Below are 27,217 nucleotides of genomic sequence, written 5' to 3'. Positions count from 1 at the left end.
TCCCCCAGAAAATTATTGCCACAGCCCTGGGGGTCCTGCAAAGACCAGAAGCGCCCCCCTCTCATGAGGGTGACATGGCTTTGGGGGTCCCAGGCAGAGGGATGAGGTGTTACTGGCCTGGGGGTCCTGATGAGCACAGCCACACTCACAAGGGGCGTCAATACCTTGGGGATCCCATGGACAGGGGGCTTAATCACTACAGGAGGGTCTCAGAACATGAGGGATTAATGCTCCTGAGTGTCTTGATGAACCCTAACCCCCAAATGGGGGCTGCCACACTTTCTGGGAGTCCTGCTGGGAGGAATGAGTGTCCCAGCTCAGAGGGGAATGCTGCAAAGTTCAGGGGACCTCCTGAGAAAAGAGAGTGTCCTGGCTGCGGGGGTCCCACAGCAGCCCCAAGTTTCCCAGGGGTCCTGCCAAGCCCAGCATGTCCAGGAAAGAGGGTCCCATGCGGGTCCAGGGCCATACTGCTGCCGCCCCACCCTGCAGGAGCAGCAGCCAAGGGGCCAACACTTGCCCCTTCCCCACCCACCTTGTCTGCGGGGAAGCCACCACAGCCCAGGGAAACCCTATCCCTGTCCTCTGCCAGCAGCTGTCCCTGTCCCCAGAGCCCCAGAGTCCTCCATCCCAGCCTGCCCGTCCCCCCACCCCTCCGTTCCTATTGCAGAGCCCTGGTGTGGGCAGGGACAGCTCAGGAGCCAGGTTTGTTCTCCTACAATAGGAGTTTATTAACAGACATTGTAATTAACAAACGATCCTAGCAACAGACAAACACAAAAATATTAATAACAATAAAGTATTTACAATAAACAAAAGATATGGAAGACCATAAATAAAAAATACTTATAGCAAAAAACAAAACAAAACCATTTGTAACAATAAACAAACGCAAAACCAATCTTAACTCTAAATACCTTCCCAAACACATCCTAACAAACAAGAGCAAGCCGAGGCGCATCCCTGGCCAAGGGAACTCTTCCTACAGTTGTTCCCCGGTGGGATGCATGGATGGATGGAAGGATGGATGGATGGATGGATGGATGGATGGATGGATGGTCACAGGTCCCGCCCGCGGACCAAGAGCTCCCGCCGGCCGCGCCGGCTCTGCCCGCGGAATTTGCGCAGCTCCTCCTTGAACGCCGGGTGCGCCATGGGCCGATAGTCCCGGGGCTCGCAGTGGCTCTGCAACGCACGGCTCCGTCAGCCCCATTGCAGGGAAGGGGCTCAGAGCCAGAACTGCCCCTCCCCACTGCCGTGCGCCCCCCTCAGCTCCTGCCAGCGAGGGGACACCGGGAGGGGACTCACCGGGAACTGGAAGAAGAACTCGCGGTACCCCCCGTTCAAGACGTAGAGCTCAGGGTACTGCAGCTGCGGGTACTCGTGGCAGGACCGATCCCTCTCCCGCAGGAACTTGCACCTGTGACTCAGGGAAAGGCCACGGGATCAGCCCCGTGCGGGGATCCAGGCGTGCCTGGGGGACGGGCAGACCCCAAAGTGCCCTCCCCCCACCGAGGCATCGCTCACATTTTGGGGCCCCTTTCAACAGAGAACTCGCAGTGGAAGATGACGATCACCCTCTTGCTGCTGTCCAGCGCCACACTGGGCTGCTCCAGCAGGAATTCCTCCACATCCCGCTGCAGCGGCAGGTTGACAGCACCCTGGGGACGGACACACGAGGCACCTTTCTCCACTCTGCCTCCCATTTCATTTTCTGCAGGGACCCACGGACGCTGCCCCACAGCCTCCCCCACTGTCATACTCCTCTTTCCAGCTGGGAATCAACCTTTTAGGGAGTGTCTTGACACTCCCCTTGGGGCTGCTCTGTCCCTCTGGGCAGCTCTGTACCCTTCCTGAGGGGCTGCTCAAGCTCTCTGGAGGCTCAGAGTACCTCTGGTGAGGCTGCTTTACTCCTCTCTGGGAGCTCTATATCTTTGCTTCATCTCTCAGAGGGTACTCAACAAATCCCGGGCGATCCTGAACCCCTTGCTGGCGTTATGCTCAACCCCTCGTGGCGGTTCCTCCCGTTCCTCCCAGTCCCAGGAGCACAGAGGGCGGGGGGAGCGTGGAGTTCTGACCGTGATGTGGCCCCCCTCGTATTCGTAGGGGTACCGGCAGTCCACCACGATGCTGCTCTCGAGGAAGCTGCTGAAGTGCCCCGTCAGCACTGCCACCAGCTGCGGGGGGAACAAGTCACCAAGGGGGGACACACGGGGGCAGGTGGGGGGTGGAATAGGCAGGCAGCCCCTTGGGGGGCCTGGCAAAGGGTCACTGTCCCCTTACCGTGCCAGGGGAGATGTACTTCAGGCTTGGGTCCTTCCCTTCCACCGTCGGCAGGAGGTGAGGCTGGAGGAGAGAGGATGCGGGGTCATCCCTGTCCTAGGGACACGTCCTGGGGGTGGCACCTGTCCCCCCAGCCCAGGAGCTCCCAGTGGTCAGTTCTGCACCCGCAGGAGGGGAAAGGGCAGATACATGTGGCCGTGGCATTGGCATGGACCCAGAGGAGCAGTGATGGGGCTCTTTATCCAGTGCAGGGACTGCATGCTGGGAAGTCACAGCCCTGTGTCCCCAGCCAAGGGCCACCAGCTGGCTTTGGGCTCTTGCAGGGCTCCAGTGATGGTCCCTGTTCCCAATAATGCAGCCCTGCCCCATCCTCGTGGCTCTACCATGGAGAAGTCCCCAATGAGCTCCTGCTCATCGCTGGCCAGCACTTTCTCCATCTCCTCAAGCTGGGCGGATCTGGAAGGCTCCAGCCCCACTCCCTGTGGAGACACACACAGCCCCAGATGACATCAGAGGCTCTGGAACAGCAGGGACGTGGCCCAGTGCTGCTGGACAGGCTGGTCCCACTCCTCCCCTTCCCCATCACCCACCAACTGCACCGACGCCTCCTGGTCAGGACTGCCAGACACCCTCTTCTGCTTCTTAGCCTTGACAGGGGTGCCCCTGTGCGAGGGCCGTCCCCGCTTCAGGACGGGCCTGGGGACACTGCCGGGCAGCCAGGACGAGCGGAAGAGCTGCCGGCACTGGCTGCGCTTCCCCGCACGCTGTGGGGAGAGCCCGTGCTGCTGCCTGGGGTGTTGGGAGCCCCCAGCAGCAGGGCTGGTGCTGCTCACCAACCAGCCCCCACCTCAGGGACCTTGGGCCCCTTTGGAGACCCCGAGAGGGGACTGTGGGGCTCCATCCTATGCCAAAGGCTGCCACATACCAGCTTTGCCTCCTCCTTCTTCATCACTGGCGTGGTCAGCGCCTTCTCCATCCCCTGGCACATGGTGGCATCGCTCTGCCAGAGCACCAGCTGGGGGGACTTGGGGGAGAAGCAGAGGAGATGGTGAAGGGGACAAGTCCTGTCAGCTGCTTTCCACCCCCAGGCAGGGATGGATCCCGTACCCAAGCTCCATCCACCTCCCAGTGCATTCCAGGCTTGCAGTCAGGGTGTCCCAATGACCTCCCAGCCCGCCCATCTCCCACATCCGCAGGCCCCCACCCATGGGGAGGTTGTGGCGGCAGCTCCAACGCGTCCAGCCGCAGGATCAGCCATTCTTGGTGCCCTCCCGAGCCCTCCAGTCTCTCACCAGCAGTTCTGGTGTGCGGGAAGGGCTCGGGAAGGGCTCTTGGCAAGAAGGTTGCTCCTGGCAGCCCCATGGCCGGCGGGCAGCCGGTCCCGCTGGCCTGGCCTCTGCAGCTTTTTGGGGCCAAAGCCCTCCTGCAGCGGGGGAAGACACGGGATCAGCACCCCTCTGCCCCCTCCCTGACCCCCAGGTCCCGCTGCCCCCTCATCCTCGGGCTCCGTCTGGCGCTGCTGCACTCTGTCCCTGCGCACCTGGAGCTGGGAGATGTCCTTCAGGACCGGTCTGGCTTCCAGCTGACACTTCTGTGGGACAGCCAGGGGGTGAGAGGTGCTGCACAGGTGGGGGATCCCTGCCCCCGCTGCTGGCTCCATCTTCCTCGTCCCTGCTCGTCCCGGGACTCGGCAGGATCCTGCACAGCCTCCAGCACCTACCGGCAAGGAGTGCATCCTCGGGCCAAGGAGCTTCCTGCTGCAAGAGGAGGGAAAGGAAAGGGTGGAATGAAAGCGCTGTGTCCCAGCCCTCTGCCACTGTCACCTCTGTCCTCTACGTCCTCAGGGTGGGGTAACAGCTCCCCGGGGCAGCCACAGCTCCCCAAAGGAACCTGGGGCAGGTACTGAACGAACACCAATGGCCTGAGTGGGTGGGACCCCAGCAGGGGCACGGGGACAGCCTGGCTCTTGGGTCTGGGACAGGGACAGCCTGAGCACGGGGACAGCCTAGCATTCGTGTCCTGCCGCAAGGACACAGCCCCTCCACTTACTCTTTGAGACGTCTCCCAGAGTTCGGCATCATTTTCTGGAAGCTGTGGGGAGAGCAGAGATGAGCTTTATGGGGGGATGGCATCCGCATCCCTGCCCAAGCAGCCCAGGTTGTCACCTCCCAGACACAGACTGGGGGACACAGCCGGGCTTAGACCGAGCCCTGCTGCTCAGGAGAGGCAGGGCCAGGGCCAGGGCCAGGGCCAGGAGGTGTCCCCGGGGGACACGGGGATGGGGCCACTCACTTTTCCCTCACGGCTGCGGAGCTCTGCTGTGTGGGGGAGTCCGGTGCCAGTGCTGCGGGAACAAGGGACAGGGATAGCCGCGGTGTGGGGATCGGGGAGCTGGCCGCAGCCCAGGACAGCGGGCAGGATGGGTCCGGGCAGGGAGGCCCCCAGCAGGCGGGTGGCAGCGCCGTCGGGAGCAGCGGTCCCGCATGGAATGCTGCGCGTCACCCCGAGCAGGGTCCCCAGCGGAGCGGCTCCTGGCCGAGCCCCAGGGACCGCAGGCACGGGCTCCTGCCCATCACTCCCCAAAAAGCCTCGAGCCCCTCGGACCCCCCTCCCACACCTTCGGCACGACCCCAGAGCCAGCAGCGGTTGGGGACGGCTGTGGGGCGGAGCAGCCGCAGTCCCTCACCTGTATCCGTGGGCTGCGAGGACACCGAGTCCCCGGGGCAGTCCGAGGCCAGCGGCTCCGGGGACAGCGTGTGCCACAGCCGCGGGAGGGGCAGCGCCCCGCGTCCCCTCTGAGGGGTGTCCTGGTACCTGCGGGCGGACAAGTGTCGGTGACACGGGGCAGTGTCCGTGGCCCGGGTGCCCCTTCTTGGCCCGGCGAGGCGGGGGCAGGAGCTGAAGGAGGGATCCCAAAAAGCGTCCTTTGGCACGAGCCCCGGACAAAGGCACCCCGGCCACCCCCGTCACCTGTCCGGGACCGCCGGGTCAGCCCTATCCAGTGACAGCGGCGTGAGCGCGGCTGTGCCCGGGGAGGGCAGAGGGGAGATGGCCGCCAGCCCGCGGCCACCGCGCAGTGACATGGCCCGGGCAGGGACCGAGAGAGCGAGCTCCGGCAAGTAACCGGGGACGGGGGACAAGAGACGGCAAGAAGTAAGAGGTGCAAAGAGATGGCAGTGAGAGGCGGGAGTTGATAAAAGGCGGTAAGAGGTGATAAAAGGTGACAAAAAGTGATAAAAGGTGGCCGGAGGCGACAGGAGGCGAGCAGAGGTGACAGGTGCCACCCGCGCCGCTCCCGCTTAGAGCAGTAACAGGAATAACAACACCAGCGGCAGCCGCAGCCAATGGGAGGCCGCGGCGCGCACGAGGCGACTCCCCCAGCCAATGGGAGGTCGCAGTGGGCGCGAGGGCCAATGAGAGGCGCGCGAGGCGCTTGGGGGCGGAGCCGCAGACGAGGGGGCGGTTTCAGAGGCGGAAGGGGGCGTGTCCAGCAGAAAAAGGGCGTGTCCAGCAGGAATAGGGCGTGGCCAGCGCTGCCCTCACGACGGGCGGGGCCGCGCCCTGTCAGTGCAGGGGACACTCGGTCCCTCCCGTGTCTCCTGCAGCGCGACAAACTTGTGCCCTAATGCCACCCTCACAACCCCGACTGCCACATGCAGCCACAAGAACGCAAGCTTGAAATCTTGGACCTTCTTAATAGCGGACTTTCTTTTTTTAAAGGCGGCTGTGAATGGCCTGCTCTGTGTACCAGCCAGAAAACTCTTATTTCTGTATTAAACGTAACCAAAATCAGTTAATTGTGCTTAAGGCTGCCTGATTCCTTTGCTCTTGCAAGCACGCCCTTGAGTCCCTAGTGTTTATTTCCCCTGTGCTTCCAGCCTGCCTCAGTTTCCTCATGGATGCGCCAGAAGTGTTGGAATTTTAAGAGAGCTAAGTAGAGACCTGGGTGGGGGGGGGGGGGGCGGAAATCACAGTCTGGAACTAATCTCGCTTTTCTCCCACTTGGAGATCAAACGTGCCGAAGGAGCCCAGCCCCACGGGTGTTTGGAGTCCAAACTTCACGGGTGTTTGGAAGGCGCTGTTCCACTGCTGACAGCCAGCAGCTCTGACACAGCCCTGCAAAAAGCACCAGTTCCTCCTGCTAACAGCAAATTCTATGTATTTTTACGTGTGTGTATATATATATATATATACACACATTTATATATAGAACAGGAATTCTGAGAAAGCTCTGTGCCACTCTAGTGACATTTTATGCTGTTCAAGTATTGTCAACTGCTGCCTTAAAACATTTGAAGAGCTGAAAGGGGATTTGACACAGAATGAAGTTGCAGATGATTTTAGCAAAGATCCTCAGTTTAGCCATTTTGTGTAGTCATTTCTTCTGCTCTTCTGAGTGGTGATTTGCATTGCTGTTTTCTGCTTTATCTGCTCAGTTTTGGGGCAGGTTAAGTGGCCTTCCTTGTATGCCACAGCCCCTTTATTGCTGACCTCCACAACCTTTTCTTTAATTGAGGGCACACCTCTTGGCCCATGTGTGTGTGCAGATGCCCCTTCCAAGAGCTTGAAAATAGGATTATTGATGGGCAGCTTGGGAGGGAGCAGGACACGGGTGTGGGGACCAGGAGGCACAAACGGGGAGCCAGGAGGATTTGGGGGATATTTTTTGGGTTCTCTCGCGGGGCCAAACCAAAGCAAAGGCAAGGCCCAACACAAATATCCAGGCCACTGTCACCTGGCTGGGGAAGGGGGCGCATAGAAAAGCCCCTCTAGGGAGCGGATCAGGAATGTGGGAAGGTGGAGGGGAGGATGGAAGGATGACTGAAGCACTTGGCACTGGGTGGCCACTTGCCAGGGTCAGAATGGGGGACCCTTGTGTTAAGGACACCCACCCCTTCCAGACCCCACAGCCATGGGGATCCCACAGAGCTCTGTCCCCCAGAAAATTATTGCCACAGCCCTGGGGGTCCTGCAAAGACCAGAAGCGCCCCCCTCTCATGAGGGTGACATGGCTTTGGGGGTCCCAGGCAGAGGGATGAGGTGTTACTGGCCTGGGGGTCCTGATGAGCACAGCCACACTCACAAGGGGCGTCAATACCTTGGGGATCCCATGGACAGGGGGCTTAATCACTACAGGAGGGTCTCAGAACATGAGGGATTAATGCTCCTGAGTGTCTTGATGAACCCTAACCCCCAAATGGGGGCTGCCACACTTTCTGGGAGTCCTGCTGGGAGGAATGAGTGTCCCAGCTCAGAGGGGAATGCTGCAAAGTTCAGGGGACCTCCTGAGAAAAGAGAGTGTCCTGGCTGCGGGGGTCCCACAGCAGCCCCAAGTTTCCCAGGGGTCCTGCCAAGCCCAGCATGTCCAGGAAAGAGGGTCCCATGCGGGTCCAGGGCCATACTGCTGCCGCCCCACCCTGCAGGAGCAGCAGCCAAGGGGCCAACACTTGCCCCTTCCCCACCCACCTTGTCTGCGGGGAAGCCACCACAGCCCAGGGAAACCCTATCCCTGTCCTCTGCCAGCAGCTGTCCCTGTCCCCAGAGCCCCAGAGTCCTCCATCCCAGCCTGCCCGTCCCCCCACCCCTCCGTTCCTATTGCAGAGCCCTGGTGTGGGCAGGGACAGCTCAGGAGCCAGGTTTGTTCTCCTACAATAGGAGTTTATTAACAGACATTGTAATTAACAAACGATCCTAGCAACAGACAAACACAAAAACATTAATAACAATAAAGTATTTACAATAAACAAAAGATATGGAAGACCATAAATAAAAAATACTTATAGCAAAAAACAAAACAAAACCATTTGTAACAATAAACAAACGCAAAACCAATCTTAACTCTAAATACCTTCCCAAACACATCCTAACAAACGAGCAAGCCGAGGCGCATCCCTGGCCAAGGGAACTCTTCCTACAGTTGTTCCCCGGTGGGATGCATGGATGGATGGAAGGATGGATGGATGGATGGATGGATGGATGGATGGATGGATGGATGGATGGTCACAGGTCCCGCCCGCGGACCAAGAGCTCCCGCCGGCCGCGCCGGCTCTGCCCGCGGAATTTGCGCAGCTCCTCCTTGAACGCCGGGTGCGCCATGGGCCGATAGTCCCGGGGCTCGCAGTGGCTCTGCAACGCACGGCTCCGTCAGCCCCATTGCAGGGAAGGGGCTCAGAGCCAGAACTGCCCCTCCCCACTGCCGTGCGCCCCCCTCAGCTCCTGCCAGCGAGGGGACACCGGGAGGGGACTCACCGGGAACTGGAAGAAGAACTCGCGGTACCCCCCGTTCAAGACGTAGAGCTCAGGGTACTGCAGCTGCGGGTACTCGTGGCAGGACCGATCCCTCTCCCGCAGGAACTTGCACCTGTGACTCAGGGAAAGGCCACGGGATCAGCCCCGTGCGGGGATCCAGGCGTGCCTGGGGGACGGGCAGACCCCAAAGTGCCCTCCCCCCACCGAGGCATCGCTCACATTTTGGGGCCCCTTTCAACAGAGAACTCGCAGTGGAAGATGACGATCACCCTCTTGCTGCTGTCCAGCGCCACACTGGGCTGCTCCAGCAGGAATTCCTCCACATCCCGCTGCAGCGGCAGGTTGACAGCACCCTGGGGACGGACACACGAGGCACCTTTCTCCACTCTGCCTCCCATTTCATTTTCTGCAGGGACCCACGGACGCTGCCCCACAGCCTCCCCCACTGTCATACTCCTCTTTCCAGCTGGGAATCAACCTTTTAGGGAGTGTCTTGACACTCCCCTTGGGGCTGCTCTGTCCCTCTGGGCAGCTCTGTACCCTTCCTGAGGGGCTGCTCAAGCTCTCTGGAGGCTCAGAGTACCTCTGGTGAGGCTACTTTACTCCTCTCTGGGAGCTCTATATCTTTGCTTCATCTCTCAGCGGGTACTCAACAAATCCCGGGGGATCCTGAACCCCTTGCTGGCGTTATGCTCAACCCCTCGTGGCGGTTCCTCCCGTTCCTCCCAGTCCCAGGAGCACAGAGGGCGGGGGGAGCGTGGAGTTCTGACCGTGATGTGGCCCCCCTCGTATTCGTAGGGGTACCGGCAGTCCACCACGATGCTGCTCTCGAGGAAGCTGCTGAAGTGCCCCGTCAGCACTGCCACCAGCTGCGGGGGACACAAGTCACCAAGGGGGGACACACGGGGGCAGGTGGGGGGTGGAATAGGCAGGCAGCCCCTTGGGGGGCCTGGCAAAGGGTCACTGTCCCCTTACCGTGCCAGGGGAGATGTACTTCAGGCTTGGGTCCTTCCCTTCCACCGTCGGCAGGAGGTGAGGCTGGAGGAGAGAGGATGCGGGGTCATCCCTGTCCTAGGGACACGTCCTGGGGGTGGCACCTGTCCCCCCAGCCCAGGAGCTCCCAGTGGTCAGTTCTGCACCCGCAGGAGGGGAAAGGGCAGATACATGTGGCCGTGGCATTGGCATGGACCCAGAGGAGCAGTGATGGGGCTCTTTATCCAGTGCAGGGACTGCATGCTGGGCAGTCACAGCCCTGTGTCCCCAGCCAAGGGCCACCAGCTAGCTTTGGGCTCTTGCAGGGCTCCAGTGATGGTCCCTGTTCCCAATAATGCAGCCCTGCCCCATCCTCGTGGCTCTACCATGGAGAAGTCCCCAATGAGCTCCTGCTCATCGCTGGCCAGCACTTTCTCCATCTCCTCAAGCTGGGCGGATCTGGAAGGCTCCAGCCCCACTCCCTGTGGAGACACACACAGCCCCAGATGACATCAGAGGCTCTGGAACAGCAGGGACGTGGCCCAGTGCTGCTGGACAGGCTGGTCCCACTCCTCCCCTTCCCCATCACCCACCAACTGCACCGACGCCTCCTGGTCAGGACTGCCAGACACCCTCTTCTGCTTCTTAGCCTTGACAGGGGTGCCCCTGTGCGAGGGCTGTCCCCGCTTCAGGACGGGCCTGGGGACACTGCCGGGCAGCCAGGACGAGCGGAAGAGCTGCCGGCACTGGCTGCGCTTCCCCGCACGCTGTGGGGAGAGCCCGTGCTGCTGCCTGGGGTGTTGGGAGCCCCCAGCAGCAGGGCTGGTGCTGCTCACCAACCAGCCCCCACCTCAGGGACCTTGGGCCCCTTTGGAGACCCCGAGAGGGGACTGTGGGGCTCCATCCTATGCCAAAGGCTGCCACATACCAGCTTTGCCTCCTCCTTCTTCATCACTGGCGTGGTCAGCGCCTTCTCCATCCCCTGGCACATGGTGGCATCGCTCTGCCAGAGCACCAGCTGGGGGGACTTGGGGGAGAAGCAGAGGAGATGGTGAAGGGGACAAGTCCTGTCAGCTGCTTTCCACCCCCAGGCAGGGATGGATCCCGTACCCAAGCTCCATCCACCTCCCAGTGCATTCCAGGCTTGCAGTCAGGGTGTCCCAATGACCTCCCAGCCCGCCCATCTCCCACATCCGCAGGCCCCCACCCATGGGGAGGTTGTGGCGGCAGCTCCAACGCGTCCAGCCGCAGGATCAGCCATTCTTGGTGCCCTCCCGAGCCCTCCAGTCTCTCACCAGCAGTTCTGGTGTGCGGGAAGGGCTCTTGGCAAGAAGGTTCCTCCTGGCAGCCCCATGGCCGGCGGGCAGCCGGTCCCGCTGGCCCGGCCTCTGCAGCTTTTTGGGGCCAAAGCCCTCCTGCAGCGGGGGAAGACACGGGATCAGCACCCCTCTGCCCCCTCCCTGACCCCCAGGTCCCGCTGCCCCCTCATCCTCGGGCTCCGTCTGGCGCTGCTGCACTCTGTCCCTGCGCACCTGGAGCTGGGAGATGTCCTTCAGGACCGGTCTGGCTTCCAGCTGACACTTCTGTGGGACAGCCAGGGGGTGAGAGGTGCTGCACAGGTGGGGGATCCCTGCCCCCGCTGCTGGCTCCATCTTCCTCGTCCCTGCTCGTCCCGGGACTCGGCAGGATCCTGCACAGCCTCCAGCACCTACCGGCAAGGAGTGCATCCTCGGGCCAAGGAGCTTCCTGCTGCAAGAGGAGGGAAAGGAAAGGGTGGAATGAAAGCGCTGTGTCCCAGCCCTCTGCCACTGTCACCTCTGTCCTCTACGTCCTCAGGGTGGGGTAACAGCTCCCCGGGGAAGCCACAGCTCCCCAAAGGAACCTGGGGCAGGTACTGAACGAACACCAATGGCCTGAGTGGGTGGGACCCCAGCAGGGGCACGGGGACAGCCTGGCTCTTGGGTCTGGGACAGGGACAGCCTGAGCACGGGGACAGCCTAGCATTCGTGTCCTGCCGCAAGGACACAGCCCCTCCACTTACTCTTTGAGACGTCTCCCAGAGTTCGGGATCATTTTCTGGAAGCTGTGGGGAGAGCAGAGATGAGCTTTATGGGGGGATGGCATCCGCATCCCTGCCCAAGCAGCCCAGGTTGTCACCTCCCAGACACAGACTGGGGGACACAGCCGGGCTTAGACCGAGCCCTGCTGCTCGGGAGAGGCAGGGCCAGGGCCAGGGCCAGGGCCAGGAGGTGTCCCCGGGGGACACGGGGATGGGGCCACTCACTTTTCCCTCACGGCTGCGGAGCTCTGCTGTGTGGGGGAGTCCGGTGCCAGTGCTGCGGGAACAAGGGACAGGGATAGCCGCGGTGTGGGGATCGGGGAGCTGGCCGCAGCCCAGGACACCGGGCAGGATGGGTCCGTGCAGGGAGGCCCCCAGCAGGCGGGTGGCAGCGCCGTCGGGAGCAGCGGTCCCGCATGGAATGCTGCGCGTCACCCCGAGCAGGGTCCCCAGCGGAGCGGCTCCTGGCCGAGCCCCAGGGACCGCAGGCACGGGCTCCTGCCCATCACTCCCCAAAAAGCCTCGAGCCCCTCGGACCCCCCTCCCACACCTTCGGCACGACCCCAGAGCCAGCAGCGGTTGGGGACGGCTGTGGGGCGGAGCAGCCGCAGTCCCTCACCTGTATCCGTGGGCTGCGAGGACACCGAGTCCCCGGGGCAGTCCGAGGCCAGCGGCTCCGGGGACAGCGTGTGCCACAGCCGCGGGAGGGGCAGCGCCCCGCGTCCCCTCTGAGGGGTGTCCTGGTACCTGCGGGCGGACAAGTGTCGGTGACACGGGGCAGTGTCCGTGGCCCGGGTGCCCCTTCTTGGCCCGGCGAGGCGGGGGCAGGAGCTGAAGGAGGGATCCCAAAAAGCGTCCTTTGGCACGAGCCCCGGACAAAGGCACCCCGGCCACCCCCGTCACCTGTCCGGGACCGCCGGGTCAGCCCTATCCAGTGACAGCGGCGTGAGCGCGGCTGTGCCCGGGGAGGGCAGAGGGGAGATGGCCGCCAGCCCGCGGCCACCGCGCAGTGACATGGCCCGGGCAGGGACCGAGAGAGCGAGCTCCGGCAAGTAACCGGGGACGGGGGACAAGAGACGGCAAGAAGTAAGAGGTGCAAAGAGATGGCAGTGAGAGGCGGGAGTTGATAAAAGGCGGTAAGAGGTGATAAAAGGTGACAAAAAGTGATAAAAGGTGGCCGGAGGCGACAGGAGGCGAGCAGAGGTGACAGGTGCCACCCGCGCCGCTCCCGCTTAGAGCAGTAACAGGAATAACAACACCAGCGGCAGCCGCAGCCAATGGGAGGCCGCGGCGCGCACGAGGCGACTCCCCCAGCCAATGGGAGGTCGCAGTGGGCGCGAGGGCCAAAGAGAGGCGCGCGAGGCGCTTGGGGGCGGAGCCGCAGACGAGGGGGCGGTTTCAGAGGCGGAAGGGGGCGTGTCCAGCAGAAATAGGGCGTGGCCAGCGCTGCCCTCACGACGGGCGGGGCCGCGCCCTGTCAGTGCAGGGGACACTCGGTCCCTCCCGTGTCTCCTGCAGCGCGACAAACTTGTGCCCTAATGCCACCCTCACAACCCCGACTGCCACATGCAGCCACAAGAACGCAAGCTTGAAATCTTGGACCTTCTTAATAGCGGACTTTCTTTTTTTAAAGGCGGCGCTGAATGGCCTGCTCTGTGTACCAGCCAGAAAACTCTTATTTCTGTATTAAACGTAACCAAAATCAGTTAATTGTGCTTAAAGCTGCTTGATTCCTTTGCTCTTGCAAGCACGCCCTTGAGTCCCTAGTGTTTATTTCCCCTGTGCTTCCAGCCTGCCTCAGTTTCCTCATGGATGCGCCAGAAGTGTTGGAATTTTAAGAGAGCTAAGTAGAGACCTGGGTGGGGGGGGCGGGGGGGGCGGAAATCACAGTCTGGAACTAATCTCGCTTTTCTCCCACTTGGAGATCAAACGTGCCGAAGGAGCCCAGCCCCACGGGTGTTTGGAGTCCAAACTTCACGGGTGTTTGGAAGGCGCTGTTCCACTGCTGAGAGCCAGCAGCTCTGACACAGCCCTGCAAAAAGCACCAGTTCCTCCTGCTAACAGCAAATTCTATGTATTTTTATCTGTGTGTATATATATATATATATATATATATATATATATACACACATTTATATATAGAACAGGAATTCTGAGAAAGCTCTGTGCCACTCTAGTGACATTTTATGCTGTTCAAGTATTGTCAACTGCTGCCTTAAAGCATTTGAAGAGCTGAAAGGGGATTTGACACAGAATGAAGTTGCAGATGATTTTAGCAAAGATCCTCAGTTTAGCCATTTTGTGGAGTCATTTCTTCTGCTCTTCTGAGTGGTGATTTGCATTGCTGTTTTCTGCTTTATCTGCTCAGTTTTGGGGCAGGTTAAGTGGCCTTCCTTGTATGCCACAGCCCCTTTATTGCTGACCTCCACAACCTTTTCTTTAATTGAGGGCACACCTCTTGGCCCATGTGTGTGTGCAGATGCCCCTTCCAACAGCTTGAAAATAGGATTATTGATGGGCAGCTTGGGAGGGAGCAGGACACGGGTGTGGGGACCAGGAGGCACAAACGGGGAGCCAGGAGGATTTGGGGGATATTTTTTGGGTTCTCTCGCGGGGCCAAACCAAAGCAAAGGCAAGGCCCAACACAAATATCCAGGCCACTGTCACCTGGCTGGGGAAGGGGGCGCATAGAAAAGCCCCTCTAGGGAGCGGATCAGGAATGTGGGAAGGTGGAGGGGAGGATGGAAGGATGACTGAAGCACTTGGCACTGGGTGGCCACTTGCCAGGGTCAGAATGGGGGACCCTTGTGTTAAGGACACCCACCCCTTCCAGACCCCACAGCCATGGGGATCCCACAGAGCTCTGTCCCCCAGAAAATTATTGCCACAGCCCTGGGGGTCCTGCAAAGACCAGAAGCGCCCCCCTCTCATGAGGGTGACATGGCTTTGGGGGTCCCAGGCAGAGGGATGAGGTGTTACTGGCCTGGGGGTCCTGATGAGCACAGCCACACTCACAAGGGGCGTCAATACCTTGGGGATCCCATGGACAGGGGGCTTAATCACTACAGGAGGGTCTCAGAACATGAGGGATTAATGCTCCTGAGTGTCTTGATGAACCCTAACCCCCAAATGGGGGCTGCCACACTTTCTGGGAGTCCTGCTGGGAGGAATGAGTGTCCCAGCTCAGAGGGGAATGCTGCAAAGTTCAGGGGACCTCCTGAGAAAAGAGAGTGTCCTGGTTGCGGGGGTCCCACAGCAGCCCCAAGTTTCCCAGGGGTCCTGCCAAGCCCAGCATGTCCAGGAAAGAAGGTCCCATGCGGGTCCAGGGCCATACTGCTGCCGCCCCACCCTGCAGGAGCAGCAGTCAAGGGGCCAACACTTGCCTCTTCCCCACCCACCTTGTCTGCGGGGAAGCCACCACAGCCCAGGGAAACCCTATCCCTGTCCTCTGCCAGCAGCTGTCCCTGTCCCCAGAGCCCCAGAGTCCTCCATCCCAGCCTGCCCGTCCCCCCACCCCTCCGTTCCTATTGCAGAGCCCTGGTGTGGGCAGGGACAGCTCAGGAGCCAGGTTTGTTCTCCTACAATAGGAGTTTATTAACAGACATTGTAATTAACAAACGATCCTAGCAACAGACAAACACAAAAATATTAATAACAATAAAGTATTTACAATAAACAAAAGATATGGAAGACCATAAATAAAAAATACTTATAGCAAAAAACAAAACAAAACCATTTGTAACAATAAACAAACGCAAAACCAATCTTAACTCTAAATACCTTCCCAAACACATCCTAACAAACGAGCAAGCCGAGGCGCATCCCTGGCCAAGGGAACTCTTCCTACAGTTGTTCCCCGGTGGGATGCATGGATGGATGGAAGGATGGATGGATGGATGGATGGATGGATGGATGGATGGATGGATGGATGGTCACAGGTCCCGCCCGCGGACCAAGAGCTCCCGCCGGCCGCGCCGGCTCTGCCCGCGGAATTTGCGCAGCTCCTCCTTGAACGCCGGGTGCGCCATGGGCCGATAGTCCCGGGGCTCGCAGTGGCTCTGCAACGCACGGCTCCGTCAGCCCCATTGCAGGGAAGGGGCTCAGAGCCAGAACTGCCCCTCCCCACTGCCGTGCGCCCCCCTCAGCTCCTGCCAGCGAGGGGACACCGGGAGGGGACTCACCGGGAACTGGAAGAAGAACTCGCGGTACCCCCCGTTCAAGACGTAGAGCTCAGGGTACTGCAGCTGCGGGTACTCGTGGCAGGACCGATCCCTCTCCCGCAGGAACTTGCACCTGTGACTCAGGGAAAGGCCACGGGATCAGCCCCGTGCGGGGATCCAGGCGTGCCTGGGGGACGGGCAGACCCCAAAGTGCCCTCCCCCCACCGAGGCATCGCTCACATTTTGGGGCCCCTTTCAACAGAGAACTCGCAGTGGAAGATGACGATCACCCTCTTGCTGCTGTCCAGCGCCACACTGGGCTGCTCCAGCAGGAATTCCTCCACATCCCGCTGCAGCGGCAGGTTGACAGCACCCTGGGGACGGACACACGAGGCACCTTTCTCCACTCTGCCTCCCATTTCATTTTCTGCAGGGACCCACGGACGCTGCCCCACAGCCTCCCCCACTGTCATACTCCTCTTTCCAGCTGGGAATCAACCTTTTAGGGAGTGTCTTGACACTCCCCTTGGGGCTGCTCTGTCCCTCTGGGCAGCTCTGTACCCTTCCTGAGGGGCTGCTCAAGCTCTCTGGAGGCTCAGAGTACCTCTGGTGAGGCTACTTTACTCCTCTCTGGGAGCTCTATATCTTTGCTTCATCTCTCAGCGGGTACTCAACAAATCCCGGGGGATCCTGAACCCCTTGCTGGCGTTATGCTCAACCCCTCGTGGCGGTTCCTCCCGTTCCTCCCAGTCCCAGGAGCACAGAGGGCGGGGGGAGCGTGGAGTTCTGACCGTGATGTGGCCCCCCTCGTATTCGTAGGGGTACCGGCAGTCCACCACGATGCTGCTCTCGAGGAAGCTGCTGAAGTGCCCCGTCAGCACTGCCACCAGCTGCGGGGGACACAAGTCACCAAGGGGGGACACACGGGGGCAGGTGGGGGGTGGAATAGGCAGGCAGCCCCTTGGGGGGCCTGGCAAAGGGTCACTGTCCCCTTACCGTGCCAGGGGAGATGTACTTCAGGCTTGGGTCCTTCCCTTCCACCGTCGGCAGGAGGTGAGGCTGGAGGAGAGAGGATGCGGGGTCATCCCTGTCCTAGGGACACGTCCTGGGGGTGGCACCTGTCCCCCCAGCCCAGGAGCTCCCAGTGGTCAGTTCTGCACCCGCAGGAGGGGAAAGGGCAGATACATGTGGCCGTGGCATTGGCATGGACCCAGAGGAGCAGTGATGGGGCTCTTTATCCAGTGCAGGGACTGCATGCGGGGAAGTCACAGCCCTGTGTCCCCAGCCAAGGGCCACCAGCTGGCTTTGGGCTCTTGCAGGGCTCCAGTGATGGTCCCTGTTCCCAATAATGCAGCCCTGCCCCATCCTCGTGGCTCTACCATGGAGAAGTCCCCAATGAGCTCCTGCTCATCGCTGGCCAGCACTTTCTCCATCTCCTCAAGCTGGGCGGATCTGGAAGGCTCCAGCCCCACTCCCTGTGGAGACACACACAGCCCCAGATGACATCAGAGGCTCTGGAACAGCAGGGACGTGGCCCAGTGCTGCTGGACAGGCTGGTCCCACTCCTCCCCTTCCCCATCACCCACCAACTGCACCGACGCCTCCTGGTCAGGACTGCCAGACACCCTCTTCTGCTTCTTAGCCTTGACAGGGGTGCCCCTGTGCGAGGGCCGTCCCCGCTTCAGGACGGGCCTGGGGACACTGCCGGGCAGCCAGGACGAGCGGAAGAGCTGCCGGCACTGGCTGCGCTTCCCCGCACGCTGTGGGGAGAGCCCGTGCTGCTGCCTGGGGTGTTGGGAGCCCCCAGCAGCAGGGCTGGTGCTGCTCACCAACCAGCCCCCACCTCAGGGACCTTGGGCCCCTTTGGAGACCCCGAGAGGGGACTGTGGGGCTCCATCCTATGCCAAAGGCTGCCACATACCAGCTTTGCCTCCTCCTTCTTCATCACTGGCGTGGTCAGCGCCTTCTCCATCCCCTGGCACATGGTGGCATCGCTCTGCCAGAGCACCAGCTGGGGGGACTTGGGGGAGAAGCAGAGGAGATGGTGAAGGGGACAAGTCCTGTCAGCTGCTTTCCACCCCCACGCAGGGATGGATCCCGTACCCAAGCTCCATCCACCTCCCAGTGCATTCCAGGCTTGCAGTCAGGGTGTCCCAATGACCTCCCAGCCCGCCCATCTCCCACATCCGCAGGCCCCCACCCATGGGGAGGTTGTGGCGGCAGCTCCAACGCGTCCAGCCGCAGGATCAGCCATTCTTGGTGCCCTCCCGAGCCCTCCAGTCTCTCACCAGCAGTTCTGGTGTGCGGGAAGGGCTCTTGGCAAGAAGGTTGCTCCTGGCAGCCCCATGGCCGGCGGGCAGCCGGTCCCGCTGGCCTGGCCTCTGCAGCTTTTTGGGGCCAAAGCCCTCCTGCAGCGGGGGAAGACACGGGATCAGCACCCCTCTGCCCCCTCCCTGACCCCCAGGTCCCGCTGCCCCCTCATCCTCGGGCTCCGTCTGGCGCTGCTGCACTCTGTCCCTGCGCACCTGGAGCTGGGAGATGTCCTTCAGGACCGGTCTGGCTTCCAGCTGACACTTCTGTGGGACAGCCAGGGGGTGAGAGGTGCTGCACAGGTGGGGGATCCCTGCCCCCGCTGCTGGCTCCATCTTCCTCGTCCCTGCTCGTCCCGGGACTCGGCAGGATCCTGCACAGCCTCCAGCACCTACCGGCAAGGAGTGCATCCTCGGGCCAAGGAGCTTCCTGCTGCAAGAGGAGGGAAAGGAAAGGGTGGAATGAAAGCGCTGTGTCCCAGCCCTCTGCCACTGTCACCTCTGTCCTCTACGTCCTCAGGGTGGGGTAACAGCTCCCCGGGGCAGCCACAGCTCCCCAAAGGAACCTGGGGCAGGTACTGAACGAACACCAATGGCCTGAGTGGGTGGGACCCCAGCAGGGGCACGGGGACAGCCTGGCTCTTGGGTCTGGGACAGGGACAGCCTGAGCACGGGGACAGCCTAGCATTCGTGTCCTGCCGCAAGGACACAGCCCCTCCACTTACTCTTTGAGACGTCTCCCAGAGTTCGGCATCATTTTCTGGAAGCTGTGGGGAGAGCAGAGATGAGCTTTATGGGGGGATGGCATCCGCATCCCTGCCCAAGCAGCCCAGGTTGTCACCTCCCAGACACAGACTGGGGGACACAGCCGGGCTTAGACCGAGCCCTGCTGCTCAGGAGAGGCAGGGCCAGGGCCAGGGCCAGGGCCAGGAGGTGTCCCCGGGGGACACGGGGATGGGGCCACTCACTTTTCCCTCACGGCTGCGGAGCTCTGCTGTGTGGGGGAGTCCGGTGCCAGTGCTGCGGGAACAAGGGACAGGGATAGCCGCGGTGTGGGGATCGGGGAGCTGGCCGCAGCCCAGGACAGCGGGCAGGATGGGTCCGGGCAGGGAGGCCCCCAGCAGGCGGGTGGCAGCGCCGTCGGGAGCAGCGGTCCCGCATGGAATGCTGCGCGTCACCCCGAGCAGGGTCCCCAGCGGAGCGGCTCCTGGCCGAGCCCCAGGGACCGCAGGCACGGGCTCCTGCCCATCACTCCCCAAAAAGCCTCGAGCCCCTCGGACCCCCCTCCCACACCTTCGGCACGACCCCAGAGCCAGCAGCGGTTGGGGACGGCTGTGGGGCGGAGCAGCCGCAGTCCCTCACCTGTATCCGTGGGCTGCGAGGACACCGAGTCCCCGGGGCAGTCCGAGGCCAGCGGCTCCGGGGACAGCGTGTGCCACAGCCGCGGGAGGGGCAGCGCCCCGCGTCCCCTCTGAGGGGTGTCCTGGTACCTGCGGGCGGACAAGTGTCGGTGACACGGGGCAGTGTCCGTGGCCCGGGTGCCCCTTCTTGGCCCGGCGAGGCGGGGGCAGGAGCTGAAGGAGGGATCCCAAAAAGCGTCCTTTGGCACGAGCCCCGGACAAAGGCACCCCGGCCACCCCCGTCACCTGTCCGGGACCGCCGGGTCAGCCCTATCCAGTGACAGCGGCGTGAGCGCGGCTGTGCCCGGGGAGGGCAGAGGGGAGATGGCCGCCAGCCCGCGGCCACCGCGCAGTGACATGGCCCGGGCAGGGACCGAGAGAGCGAGCTCCGGCAAGTAACCGGGGACGGGGGACAAGAGACGGCAAGAAGTAAGAGGTGCAAAGAGATGGCAGTGAGAGGCGGGAGTTGATAAAAGGCGGTAAGAGGTGATAAAAGGTGACAAAAAGTGATAAAAGGTGGCCGGAGGCGACAGGAGGCGAGCAGAGGTGACAGGTGCCACCCGCGCCGCTCCCGCTTAGAGCAGTAACAGGAATAACAACACCAGCGGCAGCCGCAGCCAATGGGAGGCCGCGGCGCGCACGAGGCGACTCCCCCAGCCAATGGGAGGTCGCAGTGGGCGCGAGGGCCAATGAGAGGCGCGCGAGGCGCTTGGGGGCGGAGCCGCAGACGAGGGGGCGGTTTCAGAGGCGGAAGGGGGCGTGTCCAGCAGAAAAAGGGCGTGTCCAGCAGGAATAGGGCGTGGCCAGCGCTGCCCTCACGACGGGCGGGGCCGCGCCCTGTCAGTGCAGGGGACACTCGGTCCCTCCCGTGTCTCCTGCAGCGCGACAAACTTGTGCCCTAATGCCACCCTCACAACCCCGACTGCCACATGCAGCCACAAGAACGCAAGCTTGAAATCTTGGACCTTCTTAATAGCGGACTTTCTTTTTTTAAAGGCGGCTGTGAATGGCCTGCTCTGTGTACCAGCCAGAAAACTCTTATTTCTGTATTAAACGTAACCAAAATCAGTTAATTGTGCTTAAGGCTGCCTGATTCCTTTGCTCTTGCAAGCACGCCCTTGAGTCCCTAGTGTTTATTTCCCCTGTGCTTCCAGCCTGCCTCAGTTTCCTCATGGATGCGCCAGAAGTGTTGGAATTTTAAGAGAGCTAAGTAGAGACCTGGGTGGGGGGGGGGGGGCGGAAATCACAGTCTGGAACTAATCTCGCTTTTCTCCCACTTGGAGATCAAACGTGCCGAAGGAGCCCAGCCCCACGGGTGTTTGGAGTCCAAACTTCACGGGTGTTTGGAAGGCGCTGTTCCACTGCTGACAGCCAGCAGCTCTGACACAGCCCTGCAAAAAGCACCAGTTCCTCCTGCTAACAGCAAATTCTATGTATTTTTACGTGTGTGTATATATATATATATATACACACATTTATATATAGAACAGGAATTCTGAGAAAGCTCTGTGCCACTCTAGTGACATTTTATGCTGTTCAAGTATTGTCAACTGCTGCCTTAAAACATTTGAAGAGCTGAAAGGGGATTTGACACAGAATGAAGTTGCAGATGATTTTAGCAAAGATCCTCAGTTTAGCCATTTTGTGTAGTCATTTCTTCTGCTCTTCTGAGTGGTGATTTGCATTGCTGTTTTCTGCTTTATCTGCTCAGTTTTGGGGCAGGTTAAGTGGCCTTCCTTGTATGCCACAGCCCCTTTATTGCTGACCTCCACAACCTTTTCTTTAATTGAGGGCACACCTCTTGGCCCATGTGTGTGTGCAGATGCCCCTTCCAAGAGCTTGAAAATAGGATTATTGATGGGCAGCTTGGGAGGGAGCAGGACACGGGTGTGGGGACCAGGAGGCACAAACGGGGAGCCAGGAGGATTTGGGGGATATTTTTTGGGTTCTCTCGCGGGGCCAAACCAAAGCAAAGGCAAGGCCCAACACAAATATCCAGGCCACTGTCACCTGGCTGGGGAAGGGGGCGCATAGAAAAGCCCCTCTAGGGAGCGGATCAGGAATGTGGGAAGGTGGAGGGGAGGATGGAAGGATGACTGAAGCACTTGGCACTGGGTGGCCACTTGCCAGGGTCAGAATGGGGGACCCTTGTGTTAAGGACACCCACCCCTTCCAGACCCCACAGCCATGGGGATCCCACAGAGCTCTGTCCCCCAGAAAATTATTGCCACAGCCCTGGGGGTCCTGCAAAGACCAGAAGCGCCCCCCTCTCATGAGGGTGACATGGCTTTGGGGGTCCCAGGCAGAGGGATGAGGTGTTACTGGCCTGGGGGTCCTGATGAGCACAGCCACACTCACAAGGGGCGTCAATACCTTGGGGATCCCATGGACAGGGGGCTTAATCACTACAGGAGGGTCTCAGAACATGAGGGATTAATGCTCCTGAGTGTCTTGATGAACCCTAACCCCCAAATGGGGGCTGCCACACTTTCTGGGAGTCCTGCTGGGAGGAATGAGTGTCCCAGCTCAGAGGGGAATGCTGCAAAGTTCAGGGGACCTCCTGAGAAAAGAGAGTGTCCTGGCTGCGGGGGTCCCACAGCAGCCCCAAGTTTCCCAGGGGTCCTGCCAAGCCCAGCATGTCCAGGAAAGAGGGTCCCATGCGGGTCCAGGGCCATACTGCTGCCGCCCCACCCTGCAGGAGCAGCAGCCAAGGGGCCAACACTTGCCCCTTCCCCACCCACCTTGTCTGCGGGGAAGCCACCACAGCCCAGGGAAACCCTATCCCTGTCCTCTGCCAGCAGCTGTCCCTGTCCCCAGAGCCCCAGAGTCCTCCATCCCAGCCTGCCCGTCCCCCCACCCCTCCGTTCCTATTGCAGAGCCCTGGTGTGGGCAGGGACAGCTCAGGAGCCAGGTTTGTTCTCCTACAATAGGAGTTTATTAACAGACATTGTAATTAACAAACGATCCTAGCAACAGACAAACACAAAAATATTAATAACAATAAAGTATTTACAATAAACAAAAGATATGGAAGACCATAAATAAAAAATACTTATAGCAAAAAACAAAACAAAACCATTTGTAACAATAAACAAACGCAAAACCAATCTTAACTCTAAATACCTTCCCAAACACATCCTAACAAACGAGCAAGCCGAGGCGCATCCCTGGCCAAGGGAACTCTTCCTACAGTTGTTCCCCGGTGGGATGCATGGATGGATGGAAGGATGGATGGATGGATGGATGGATGGATGGATGGATGGATGGATGGATGGATGGATGGTCACAGGTCCCGCCCGCGGACCAAGAGCTCCCGCCGGCCGCGCCGGCTCTGCCCGCGGAATTTGCGCAGCTCCTCCTTGAACGCCGGGTGCGCCATGGGCCGATAGTCCCGGGGCTCGCAGTGGCTCTGCAACGCACGGCTCCGTCAGCCCCATTGCAGGGAAGGGGCTCAGAGCCAGAACTGCCCCTCCCCACTGCCGTGCGCCCCCCTCAGCTCCTGCCAGCGAGGGGACACCGGGAGGGGACTCACCGGGAACTGGAAGAAGAACTCGCGGTACCCCCCGTTCAAGACGTAGAGCTCAGGGTACTGCAGCTGCGGGTACTCGTGGCAGGACCGATCCCTCTCCCGCAGGAACTTGCACCTGTGACTCAGGGAAAGGCCACGGGATCAGCCCCGTGCGGGGATCCAGGCGTGCCTGGGGGACGGGCAGACCCCAAAGTGCCCTCCCCCCACCGAGGCATCGCTCACATTTTGGGGCCCCTTTCAACAGAGAACTCGCAGTGGAAGATGACGATCACCCTCTTGCTGCTGTCCAGCGCCACACTGGGCTGCTCCAGCAGGAATTCCTCCACATCCCGCTGCAGCGGCAGGTTGACAGCACCCTGGGGACGGACACACGAGGCACCTTTCTCCACTCTGCCTCCCATTTCATTTTCTGCAGGGACCCACGGACGCTGCCCCACAGCCTCCCCCACTGTCATACTCCTCTTTCCAGCTGGGAATCAACCTTTTAGGGAGTGTCTTGACACTCCCCTTGGGGCTGCTCTGTCCCTCTGGGCAGCTCTGTACCCTTCCTGAGGGGCTGCTCAAGCTCTCTGGAGGCTCAGAGTACCTCTGGTGAGGCTACTTTACTCCTCTCTGGGAGCTCTATATCTTTGCTTCATCTCTCAGCGGGTACTCAACAAATCCCGGGGGATCCTGAACCCCTTGCTGGCGTTATGCTCAACCCCTCGTGGCGGTTCCTCCCGTTCCTCCCAGTCCCAGGAGCACAGAGGGCGGGGGGAGCGTGGAGTTCTGACCGTGATGTGGCCCCCCTCGTATTCGTAGGGGTACCGGCAGTCCACCACGATGCTGCTCTCGAGGAAGCTGCTGAAGTGCCCCGTCAGCACTGCCACCAGCTGCGGGGGACACAAGTCACCAAGGGGGGACACACGGGGGCAGGTGGGGGGTGGAATAGGCAGGCAGCCCCTTGGGGGGCCTGGCAAAGGGTCACTGTCCCCTTACCGTGCCAGGGGAGATGTACTTCAGGCTTGGGTCCTTCCCTTCCACCGTCGGCAGGAGGTGAGGCTGGAGGAGAGAGGATGCGGGGTCATCCCTGTCCTAGGGACACGTCCTGGGGGTGGCACCTGTCCCCCCAGCCCAGGAGCTCCCAGTGGTCAGTTCTGCACCCGCAGGAGGGGAAAGGGCAGATACATGTGGCCGTGGCATTGGCATGGACCCAGAGGAGCAGTGATGGGGCTCTTTATCCAGTGCAGGGACTGCATGCTGGGCAGTCACAGCCCTGTGTCCCCAGCCAAGGGCCACCAGCTAGCTTTGGGCTCTTGCAGGGCTCCAGTGATGGTCCCTGTTCCCAATAATGCAGCCCTGCCCCATCCTCGTGGCTCTACCATGGAGAAGTCCCCAATGAGCTCCTGCTCATCGCTGGCCAGCACTTTCTCCATCTCCTCAAGCTGGGCGGATCTGGAAGGCTCCAGCCCCACTCCCTGTGGAGACACACACAGCCCCAGATGACATCAGAGGCTCTGGAACAGCAGGGACGTGGCCCAGTGCTGCTGGACAGGCTGGTCCCACTCCTCCCCTTCCCCATCACCCACCAACTGCACCGACGCCTCCTGGTCAGGACTGCCAGACACCCTCTTCTGCTTCTTAGCCTTGACAGGGGTGCCCCTGTGCGAGGGCTGTCCCCGCTTCAGGACGGGCCTGGGGACACTGCCGGGCAGCCAGGACGAGCGGAAGAGCTGCCGGCACTGGCTGCGCTTCCCCGCACGCTGTGGGGAGAGCCCGTGCTGCTGCCTGGGGTGTTGGGAGCCCCCAGCAGCAGGGCTGGTGCTGCTCACCAACCAGCCCCCACCTCAGGGACCTTGGGCCCCTTTGGAGACCCCGAGAGGGGACTGTGGGGCTCCATCCTATGCCAAAGGCTGCCACATACCAGCTTTGCCTCCTCCTTCTTCATCACTGGCGTGGTCAGCGCCTTCTCCATCCCCTGGCACATGGTGGCATCGCTCTGCCAGAGCACCAGCTGGGGGGACTTGGGGGAGAAGCAGAGGAGATGGTGAAGGGGACAAGTCCTGTCAGCTGCTTTCCACCCCCAGGCAGGGATGGATCCCGTACCCAAGCTCCATCCACCTCCCAGTGCATTCCAGGCTTGCAGTCAGGGTGTCCCAATGACCTCCCAGCCCGCCCATCTCCCACATCCGCAGGCCCCCACCCATGGGGAGGTTGTGGCGGCAGCTCCAACGCGTCCAGCCGCAGGATCAGCCATTCTTGGTGCCCTCCCGAGCCCTCCAGTCTCTCACCAGCAGTTCTGGTGTGCGGGAAGGGCTCTTGGCAAGAAGGTTCCTCCTGGCAGCCCCATGGCCGGCGGGCAGCCGGTCCCGCTGGCCCGGCCTCTGCAGCTTTTTGGGGCCAAAGCCCTCCTGCAGCGGGGGAAGACACGGGATCAGCACCCCTCTGCCCCCTCCCTGACCCCCAGGTCCCGCTGCCCCCTCATCCTCGGGCTCCGTCTGGCGCTGCTGCACTCTGTCCCTGCGCACCTGGAGCTGGGAGATGTCCTTCAGGACCGGTCTGGCTTCCAGCTGACACTTCTGTGGGACAGCCAGGGGGTGAGAGGTGCTGCACAGGTGGGGGATCCCTGCCCCCGCTGCTGGCTCCATCTTCCTCGTCCCTGCTCGTCCCGGGACTCGGCAGGATCCTGCACAGCCTCCAGCACCTACCGGCAAGGAGTGCATCCTCGGGCCAAGGAGCTTCCTGCTGCAAGAGGAGGGAAAGGAAAGGGTGGAATGAAAGCGCTGTGTCCCAGCCCTCTGCCACTGTCACCTCTGTCCTCTACGTCCTCAGGGTGGGGTAACAGCTCCCCGGGGCAGCCACAGCTCCCCAAAGGAACCTGGGGCAGGTACTGAACGAACACCAATGGCCTGAGTGGGTGGGACCCCAGCAGGGGCACGGGGACAGCCTGGCTCTTGGGTCTGGGACAGGGACAGCCTGAGCACGGGGACAGCCTAGCATTCGTGTCCTGCCGCAAGGACACAGCCCCTCCACTTACTCTTTGAGACGTCTCCCAGAGTTCGGGATCATTTTCTGGAAGCTGTGGGGAGAGCAGAGATGAGCTTTATGGGGGGATGGCATCCGCATCCCTGCCCAAGCAGCCCAGGTTGTCACCTCCCAGACACAGACTGGGGGACACAGCCGGGCTTAGACCGAGCCCTGCTGCTCGGGAGAGGCAGGGCCAGGGCCAGGGCCAGGGCCAGGAGGTGTCCCCGGGGGACACGGGGATGGGGCCACTCACTTTTCCCTCACGGCTGCGGAGCTCTGCTGTGTGGGGGAGTCCGGTGCCAGTGCTGCGGGAACAAGGGACAGGGATAGCCGCGGTGTGGGGATCGGGGAGCTGGCCGCAGCCCAGGACACCGGGCAGGATGGGTCCGTGCAGGGAGGCCCCCAGCAGGCGGGTGGCAGCGCCGTCGGGAGCAGCGGTCCCGCATGGAATGCTGCGCGTCACCCCGAGCAGGGTCCCCAGCGGAGCGGCTCCTGGCCGAGCCCCAGGGACCGCAGGCACGGGCTCCTGCCCATCACTCCCCAAAAAGCCTCGAGCCCCTCGGACCCCCCTCCCACACCTTCGGCACGACCCCAGAGCCAGCAGCGGTTGGGGACGGCTGTGGGGCGGAGCAGCCGCAGTCCCTCACCTGTATCCGTGGGCTGCGAGGACACCGAGTCCCCGGGGCAGTCCGAGGCCAGCGGCTCCGGGGACAGCGTGTGCCACAGCCGCGGGAGGGGCAGCGCCCCGCGTCCCCTCTGAGGGGTGTCCTGGTACCTGCGGGCGGACAAGTGTCGGTGACACGGGGCAGTGTCCGTGGCCCGGGTGCCCCTTCTTGGCCCGGCGAGGCGGGGGCAGGAGCTGAAGGAGGGATCCCAAAAAGCGTCCTTTGGCACGAGCCCCGGACAAAGGCACCCCGGCCACCCCCGTCACCTGTCCGGGACCGCCGGGTCAGCCCTATCCAGTGACAGCGGCGTGAGCGCGGCTGTGCCCGGGGAGGGCAGAGGGGAGATGGCCGCCAGCCCGCGGCCACCGCGCAGTGACATGGCCCGGGCAGGGACCGAGAGAGCGAGCTCCGGCAAGTAACCGGGGACGGGGGACAAGAGACGGCAAGAAGTAAGAGGTGCAAAGAGATGGCAGTGAGAGGCGGGAGTTGATAAAAGGCGGTAAGAGGTGATAAAAGGTGACAAAAAGTGATAAAAGGTGGCCGGAGGCGACAGGAGGCGAGCAGAGGTGACAGGTGCCACCCGCGCCG

The 27,217-nt window shown here is 61.5% G+C and overlaps 1 protein-coding gene and 3 pseudogenes across 1 annotated transcript; all 4 read right to left on the bottom strand.

Moving 5' to 3' along the window:
* Window positions 1-1,056: 1,056 nt before the first annotated feature.
* Window positions 1,057-5,363, bottom strand: LOC134056691 (M-phase inducer phosphatase 2-like). Its single transcript, XM_062513554.1, has 12 exons — window positions 5,251-5,363; window positions 4,783-5,094; window positions 4,330-4,371; window positions 4,001-4,037; window positions 3,573-3,703; window positions 2,871-3,069; window positions 2,664-2,759; window positions 2,281-2,343; window positions 2,076-2,174; window positions 1,525-1,658; window positions 1,306-1,417; window positions 1,057-1,182 (listed from the first exon to the last, which is right to left on the bottom strand). The coding sequence occupies exons 1-12, from the start codon at window positions 5,361-5,363 to the stop codon at window positions 1,057-1,059; spliced, it is 1,464 nt and encodes a 487-aa protein (XP_062369538.1).
* A 2,917-nt stretch (window positions 5,364-8,280) lies between these two features.
* Window positions 8,281-12,576, bottom strand: LOC134056806 (M-phase inducer phosphatase 2-like; annotated as a pseudogene).
* Window positions 12,577-15,492: 2,916 nt separating this feature from the next.
* LOC134057027 (M-phase inducer phosphatase 2-like) lies at window positions 15,493-19,788 on the bottom strand (annotated as a pseudogene).
* A 2,924-nt stretch (window positions 19,789-22,712) lies between these two features.
* Window positions 22,713-27,008, bottom strand: LOC134056807 (M-phase inducer phosphatase 2-like; annotated as a pseudogene).
* Between the last annotated feature and the right edge of the window lie 209 nt (window positions 27,009-27,217).

The sequence above is a fragment of the Cinclus cinclus genome, chromosome Z, assembly GCF_963662255.1.
Source record: "Cinclus cinclus chromosome Z, bCinCin1.1, whole genome shotgun sequence".
NCBI lineage: Eukaryota > Metazoa > Chordata > Aves > Passeriformes > Cinclidae > Cinclus > Cinclus cinclus.
This window is presented reverse-complemented; position numbering and strand designations above follow the sequence as displayed.